Raw genomic sequence first — 8376 nt, 5'->3', positions numbered from 1 at the left:
TCATTTGTAATATTTTGCAATTAAGTTACCTAGCATGGTTGTTTTATTAGCTATTATGATAAAGATGTAAATTTTAACAAGAGTAAGTGTAAAATTACAAAATGGGGTGCCTGCCTGTTGTCTAATATTTCCAACGCTAGTCCTTATGTAGTAAGATTGTATATTGTTGGAAGAGCGCCCCCTCAGTGTAATTAGAGGTATTACCTTCAGTACTAGTCTAGAGGTTGGTACTTTCCTACTGCGAAATACACAAAAAGTTTTCTGCTCTATATGTTTACATTTGTTATCAGAATGTACTGAGGTGCTCTTATCCCCACTCATCACAGCTTTTTACATCTACCATTCACATGAAGCAATGACACACACACAAAACATGCTCATTGCACAGACGTGGCTTCTAAAAGGAAGCCACGCCCATCTCATGCACTCATCATAACAAAGTCACGCCCGCTACTGGAGGGCGGAAGTAAATAAGCTTGGTTGGCAAATGGGCTTATCACCGAGTCCCGCCCATTATCTAAGGTTTCTGCTTCCTGTCTCCTAGTGCTGACGAATCAGTAGTAGAAGTCTAGTGACGGAAGCCGTGGAGGATCAGTCAGTGTGAGACGTGTCGTTTCTCTCTTCCTCTGCAGACATGGCTCCCAAAGGTGCTAGCAAGCAGCAGTCCGAGGAGGATCTTCTCCTCCAAGACTTCAGCCGCAACCTCTCGGCCAAGTCCTCCGCACTCTTCTTCGGCAACGCGTTCATTGTGTCCGCCATCCCTATATGTAAGTGTGCCCGGCTCTCGGGGGCCTCAGCCCATTCATCCAATAGACGTGGCATTTATAGTCCATGCATAGACCTTACACAGACAGGCCAAGACTGTGGCAGAGTATACCGTCATTATACCCCTTAATGGGGGATATAATGGAATTATAAAATATTGTGCTAATAACCTAAGTAGACTTATGTTTATTCAATAACTTTACCATCTCTATTTTATACATCTGACTGCAACTTCATTTTGTAATCTGCTCTAATGTAATTTATAATTAACCTCAATTTCTATATCTTTTTTAAAGGTATCTATAAAGGTATCCCTTTCCATCTGTAATAAGGTTACACAGCTATTTGTGCTACTTTCTAAATAGTGATAGTTACCCTTCTAGTATGTCATTGTTTTGTTTTACATCTGCCCCTGCCTTCTGTGCACACTCTTTAGTTGAACTTCCAAATGTGTATTGCAGTGACGGTTTATTATAAAAATAACATAGAGAGTGACTTGTACTAGTGAGAAGCTCTTTGATTATTTAAAGTATTTATACAGGTTTTGGACCTATTTTTATGTCTATTTTTGTGCAGTCTAAAAAATACAGGATACATTAACTTAATGTAATACTGAAATTACACTTTAAATGCCTGAAATAAGTAAATAAAATTAATTTCTTAATTTGATGTGGTAAAGGTGTTTTGTTTTTTGTGTGTCTTGATTCGTAGGAGCTCTTGTAAAATGTGCCCTTTCATTTGGTGCTAACTGATGCCCTCACATATAAGTAGTACTTTAGCTACATGACACAACTGCTTCACAATGGAGTGAATGTCAGTGAAGCTGAAACATGTTCCAAGGTGGAACTTGTGTATAAAGAATACTGTACCCCTACTATACAACATGTGCAATAGGTAACCTTGGACTTCTGTCATCTATATAAAAACTATAACTATTTAACGCTAATATAAAATATAAGGCTAACAGTAGCCAATATATCTGGGCTGGACCTATACTTGCCGGCATGGAAACTAAAAATATAAAATCCGCTATAGACACTAGTACCCTATAGTACCGGCAGCGGCTATGAGGTTGGCGTAATTAATAGTGCTGGTCTTACGTGGCGCTAGTAGCCATGTATACTATGCATGTAATTTGGACTGTATATAATATTCATATTGACCCTAAACATTGCTGTTTGTAGTCTTTACACACTGCAGATTGTTGTTTAACTTTCTGGCTCTAAACTTTTGGGGACATTTGTAAAAGAGTGTAATATATAATATAAATATTTTAGTGTCATAACTTAATTATAACGTTCACCCAGAAGAGTATAAGTATATTATTAAATTATCTATTACATAGCATAGAATGCTAACATTGTTGTTTTTTTTTTTCTTTGCAGGGCTATTCTGGAGAATATGGCACATGGATCTGGTGCAGTCTGCTGTTCTGTACAGTGTGATGACTTTGGTCAGCACTTACCTTGTGGCCTTTGCTTACAAAAATGTTAAATTTGTTCTTAAACACAAGTAAGTAATTTAATGGGGAGTACCGTAGTGAGTGGCTCTTTATTTAAGACAAATGTGCTGACTGAAGAACTTTCTAAAAGGATGCTTGTAACTTTGCTCTATTACCTTTCTTCAGTAGACCTATGTAATAGAGCGATCATTTTCTTAATATTTTTTAAATCATGATGCGTTTAAAGCTTCACATATTCATAAAATCTATATTTTATATTTGTGTGCACGATCCTTGCATAGACTGAGGCAAAATTATAACCTAAACCAATAATTTATATTGAAAAGTGTTATTCATTTCTCTTAGATTTTAAAGCGCTCCTTATTTCTTTTAGTTTTGCTTGCTAAAAAAAAAATTAAAACAAAAAAAATGTATTTTCATCTTCCTGCCCCACTAACGGGTGCTTGTGATCTGTTCATTTGAATTAAGCCGGAAAAGGACAAATCTGTACTATTGGCCACCAATCTGTGTTGAAAATTATTCCCTGCAATTACAACTTTATGTAAAGTAACTTAAGGTTCACAAATCTGATTAGTAGCTCTTTTTATATAAGGCAATCCCTTTCCAAATCAGTGAATCATTGTCTCCTGTGCTAATCCCAGCCTTAACTAAAATCTGTCATTTCTCTCTGTTGACTGGTATTATTCCTGCATGCAGTTATTACGCCTGTCCTGAAAGAGACAAATTCGATCCCAAATCTTTCAGATTACCAACCCATCTTTCAACTTCAGTGCCCCTCAAATGTTCTTGAAAGGCTTTCCTACGCTCGCCTCACATGCTTCCTTTCCTCACACAACCTCTTAGTCCCTCTTCAGTCAGGCTTTTATTCCTGACACGCCATAGAGACTGCATTGGCTTGATCTCTAATAAACCTAAGGGACACTACTTGCGTCTAATCTTCCTGGACCCCTCTCCTACATTTGACACTGTGGGCTACTCATTTCTCATACAAACACTGCATTCCCAGTACACTCTCCTATCTTGGTTCTCATCCTATCAAATCACTCTGAGTGGTCGTTTCTATGAATTCATCTCTGCTTCCTCTATCAGACACTAGGCACTTTGCTCTTCTCTATATATTTTCTTTGGAAAACTAAGGAGTTCTTTTAGATTTCAGTATCCTCTCTATGTGGATGATGATGATCGTATTTTTCTATCCCCTTCGGAATTCTCAGCATTTGTTTTTTGTCCTTCTGGCATTTAACCTTGGATGTCCTCTCGCCACTTCAAATTCATTCTTTCAATAGCTGAACTAATAATATTTCTTATATATTCCATATAGATATCTCCAGCTCCTGTTACATACATTTAAGAAACATTTCCAGAATACACATGTATCGCGCACAAGATACTGCAAAAACTTTAGTTCGTGCTCTTGTTACATACTGCATTGACTATTGCAATTCCGTTACAAGTCTTCCACTAATCAGACTGTTAACCCAAACAATCTATTTTAAATGCAGTGGCAAAACTAATTTTCTTTGCAAAATGTCCTGCTGCTGCTGCTCTGCGTCCCTCAATTGGTTGCTTGTATTTTTTTTTTATAAGTTTTTTGATAAATAGAGTGAAGGAAACAGGCAAAACAAGTGAAACAAAACATAGTGTAGTTTCCGAGAAACATAATCAGCATATTATCGGTATGTAAAGTGAGGGGAGAAATGAAAGAATAGGAGGGAAAGGGACGTCACTAGCCAGAGAGGTTAGAAGGAAAGAGTAGAGAAGGTGAGGAGGATCCAAGACATTACTAAAACTGGTAGTTAGGGCTCCAAGGCCTTTAAAATTCTAGAGGGGGAGAAGCTCCGTGATATTCAGTCCAAGGACTCCAGACCTTATTAAATTGGATGGGGTTGTGGCAAAGAATGCTGGTTAATATATTCCATATGACAGACTTGCCAAATGCGGTTGATAACAGATGGCAGCGGGGGTGGGTTTTGATTTTTCCAAAAAGGGCAATTTGGCATCCAACGGCACTAAGAATGTGTAATGAGTTTCTGGGTTTGTTTTGATATCTTAGGAATTGAGTGAGGGAGCAATAAATAAGAGAGATGGAGGGAGGGAAATCTGAGTGATATTGAAAATTAACAGGTGGATAGATTCCCAGAAGGAAAGCCGTTTCGCACAGTGCCACCATTTGTGAGACAGGGTACCCTCATGATCACATTGATGCCAGCACAACGGGGATTAGCCCGGATATATCACGTGAAGGCGGTGTGGGACCAAGGATCAGCGGTAGAAAATTGTATGACAATTTCCCTTATTTTAGCACACATAGAGGTCTTAGAAAGGTTCAGGCGAATCTTATCCCACTTCTCAGGGGTAAGCGACTCCCCCATGTCCTCCTCCCATTTGAGTTCGTGGAGGTCCTTTACAATAAGGTGGTAGAATGGAGATAAGATCCCTGGAAGAGGAGCATGCAAGCTTATCATATTCCCAAACTACCATCTTATTTGCCAATGCCATTTTAATGTTTTTGTTTTCTTAAAAGTATTTATTTTTATTGACTTTATTCAATGTTTTAATATATAATTTTACTTCCTTAATGTTCATATGTTATTATATCATAAGATCAATAATATGTATAGAAATAACGAAATAGAGATCATAGTCGTCTGGAACATGACAAACAATTACAAGCCCAATTTGAAAAGGTAACGGCTGTAAAACCATGGAGATATCTATCTATATATATTTTTACTGTGATTTTGCCTTTGCAGGGTGGCCCAGAAGCGTGAAGATGCAGTTTCCAGAGAAGTAACCCGCAAGCTCTCTGAAGCAGACAGCAGGAAGATGTCTAGAAAGGAAAAAGATGAAAGGTAAAGAGTCTGCACGGATCAGAAATTATTAAGGTTCATTAGAGCAGGTCCAACTCCACTTTCCATTTCACCAAGACCCTGTATGTGATAATGATTAAATATTGTCTTTAAAGTACTGTACTATATTAAACTGCTTAATAAATAATGTGTATTTTTTATATGTTTCTTTACCTGATGTAAGGATTCTTTGGAAGAAAAATGAGGTTGCTGACTATGAGGCTACCACCTTCTCCATCTTCTACAACAACACACTGTTCCTGGTTCTGGTTATTATTGCCTCATTCTTTCTGCTGAAGAACTTCAACCCCACAGTGTATCCTTTGATGTTTTCAGTGAGGTAAAGCAGCCTAAATATTCAGTATGGCCTGTAGTCTGTGTGGCTGCAGTGCTGACAGAAGATCAGTGCATCTAGCTAGAGTAATGCATGTGATGGAAGTCTGGCTAACAGAAGTGCTGACTGCACTATGCTGGTCTTTTACTACTTTCATTAAGCGGTGTCAGTAATTTGGGTCATGTCATCACATTAGTTAAGCAAACAAACCCATCAAAATATTAACATATTTTGGTGGAACTTGAAAAATGTGTGCATGTAGGGTGGACGTTTCAAGGGAATCTGACTACTGTACAAGCAGCTTGTCATGGAGTAATAGAGTACAAATGAAAATGTCTGCTTACTTTTATTAGTTTTTTTTTTTATATTAATCCCTCTTTCCAATCTTTATCAACTGTCCCTGTACTGAGCCCTTATTGAATATTGGTCTAGCTCTTAGCCATACTTCTATTTATTAAATAATTGCAATATAAATGTTCAGTTGATCAGCATTCATACACTGCTTCTGAAAATGTTTCCTTTAACTTTATTTCTCAGTAACTACATTTTGTCTATTAGTGCTTCCTCTGGCCTCATTGCACTGCTTTCTACAGGATCAAAGTAAATGCCCTGAGAACTAATCCTTTGCTGCAGCAGAATGTGTTTTTTGTTTTTTTTGTTTTTTTTATCAGCAATATGTACAATAAACATCGGGTTGGATTTCTCTTCTTGTTGTTCTTATTTGCGAATCCTGAAAAATCCATCGATTTAAAGGGTCATTTAGCGAAGCTTTGGCAACCTATAGACATTACTGACATGGAGCTCCCAACAGCAATGCAAGATTTATCTCCACTGCAGAAGGAGTAGTAGCTCTCTGATTATATGTCGTGGTTGTAGTTCTGCTGCTTCTTCCATTTGTTATAATGGTTTTTAACTGAGATTTTAGTCACTGGTCAAATTCTTCGTTATTTTTTATAAAAATGGTCCTGGAGAGTAGACAGATGGCAAAGCTACAATCTTCATATAGTCACAAACACATTGGCAGCTGCGAGGAAGAACTACGGTCATCAGTCAATCAAAACACTAACTGCATAGTTTTCACAATAGTTTCACTGAAGATTATAATTTTATTATCGCTCATTGCGAGAAAGGAGGTAAAGAGTACAGATTATTTCATCTTTATTGCTTTAAAAACAGTAAAGAGAGGCGCTTTCATATGAATGGTTAAATGTTCACAATCCTCAATCTAATGTGAGTTGATGTAAACCACCTTGTAGCAAATTGGGTCATCTGCCCTTCACACCCTATCACTAGAAGAGGAAAGCTGTACAGGTGGGAGTCTGCTCTTCCTTATGGCTGAGTGGAGTGCTTCTAGTCGTCTCAGGGAGAGGAAGGGATGGATTGGGGTCTCCTGCACTGCCAGCTCCAGGCTTCAGATAATACACTACAGGTGACCGAAGAGGGGTTGCCCAAAGTGATTTAACATAAAATGGATACATACAGACTTCTTTGAAACAGACAATTATGTAGACTTTTTTTTTTTCCCATTCTCCATGTTCTCCGCTGTTGCATACATAATAATAATGATGTGGACAGCACCCGTGGTTTACTCCCTTTGGACACTGGGCAAGATTAGTGTAAACGGCAACATGTTTTATTTATTAATTCAGCTGCTGAATAATATATGAGCCTTATAGTTTAAAAGATTGGGGCGTTCCATCTAAGAGAAAACTAGAAGTATCTGCTTATTGCTGCATGTTAGTTTGATATGACCGTTAAAGAGCAGAGTATGTGACCTGTTGAGACCTGACTGATATGTAACGTGTTGCAGCTACACATTCCAACGCATTAACATAGAGTTCGATTTCTACAGGGAGAGAAAATTCTCAGCAAAGCGCCAGAATGCCACAGTGTACATTCAAGAGTCATTTTGTGACTATTTTAAATGACACTGCAAGTAATATAGAACTTGACAAATTTCTATTGTGCTAATGCCTTAATTTGGGGTATTTTCCCTCCTCCTTAACCAATCAGTCATGCTGCAAAACAAGTTTTTTTTTCCCTCCAGCACTTATTGGCATCTTCAGCATCGGGCACTTGGAAATAAGAGACACAAAATGAATTTAGATAAGATTACACCTGGCACAGCAATAATGAAATTGAGTCTGGTTTAATTCATAGATAACAAATGGAAGTCTCAGTCAGCATAAAGTTTGTTGCTGTAAAATTAAATCAATGTCTGTGTGCTAGTGATTGCCAGCCTATTGGATTTTGTTAGACTTTACTTGAAATATAGTGCCTTGCAAATTCTCTAAAAAATGTTAAGGTTTGATAAAACCTCATGATCTGTCCTCCTTTAAAGAGAGTGTTAGTGACCCTTATCCATAATTGTATCTTACTGAGCGCTAACAATTCTGGACACTGCAGGCAACATCGAAACTGACACAAAGCAAAAACAGAAATTGTGTGTACAGGTCCATTCCCTTTGCTTATGGACTACCCCTGTAAAAGTGTTTAGTAGGCTTGAAGGATGCCTGTGAAAAGGTGAAAAGGAACAGGCGCAGAAAGATATTCACAACTTTTGGAAAAATTTTAAAGCGGTAGCCTTTAGATGGCTGCATTTTAGAACAGCTCAGTACCCTACTTCCCACACAATCATAAATATCAACAGTGACAAAGGTGTGACCGCAGTAGGAAATTCCAAGATGGTACTGGGCTTGTCATCACACCAAAGACTGTGTTGTTTTGAAGATCTTCAGGGATAACTTTCTTTTTTGATAATCTGTTCGACTTCCTAGGTGACCTCAACCACCACTGTGGCTTCTGTAAACATGGAAACCGATGACCTGGCTCTGTGCAGCAGGGGGAAGTGATGCCTTTGGAAGGCACTTGGAACACAGCTACGATGATCCGAAGGCCCGATGCACCGCAACAGTGAAAGCCTATTCCAGAACCAAAGGAGGAAGGAGATTCAGTTGGGATAAATG

At 38.2% G+C, this 8376-nt stretch overlaps 1 protein-coding gene across 1 annotated transcript; it reads left to right on the top strand.

Annotated features, from left to right (window-relative positions):
• The first annotated feature begins 568 nt into the window (after positions 1 to 568).
• On the top strand, positions 569 to 6114 carry SSR3 (signal sequence receptor subunit 3). Its single transcript, XM_075202041.1, has 5 exons — positions 569 to 767; positions 2151 to 2277; positions 4981 to 5079; positions 5261 to 5392; positions 5948 to 6114. Exons 1-5 carry the CDS (start codon positions 635 to 637, stop codon positions 6012 to 6014), a joined length of 558 nt encoding a protein of 185 aa, XP_075058142.1. The 5' UTR covers positions 569 to 634; the 3' UTR covers positions 6015 to 6114.
• Positions 6115 to 8376: the final 2262 nt, after the last annotated feature.

Source organism: Mixophyes fleayi, chromosome 3 (assembly GCF_038048845.1).
Source record: "Mixophyes fleayi isolate aMixFle1 chromosome 3, aMixFle1.hap1, whole genome shotgun sequence".
Classification (NCBI taxonomy): Eukaryota; Metazoa; Chordata; class Amphibia; order Anura; family Limnodynastidae; genus Mixophyes; species Mixophyes fleayi.
Note: the sequence above shows the minus strand (reverse complement) of the source record. Positions and strands in the feature narration are given on the sequence as shown.

Coding starts and splice junctions, on each gene's coding strand:
- SSR3 (XM_075202041.1), top strand. CDS start 635: ATGGCTCCCAAAGGTGCTAGCAAGCAGCAGTCCGAGGAGGATCTTCTC. Junction 5,080..5,260: donor AGAAAGGAAAAAGATGAAAG/GTAAAGAGTCTG, acceptor ACCTGATGTAAG/GATTCTTTGGAAGAAAAATG. Junction 5,393..5,947: donor AAGAACTTCAACCCCACAGT/GTATCCTTTGAT, acceptor TTTATTTCTCAG/TAACTACATTTTGTCTATTA.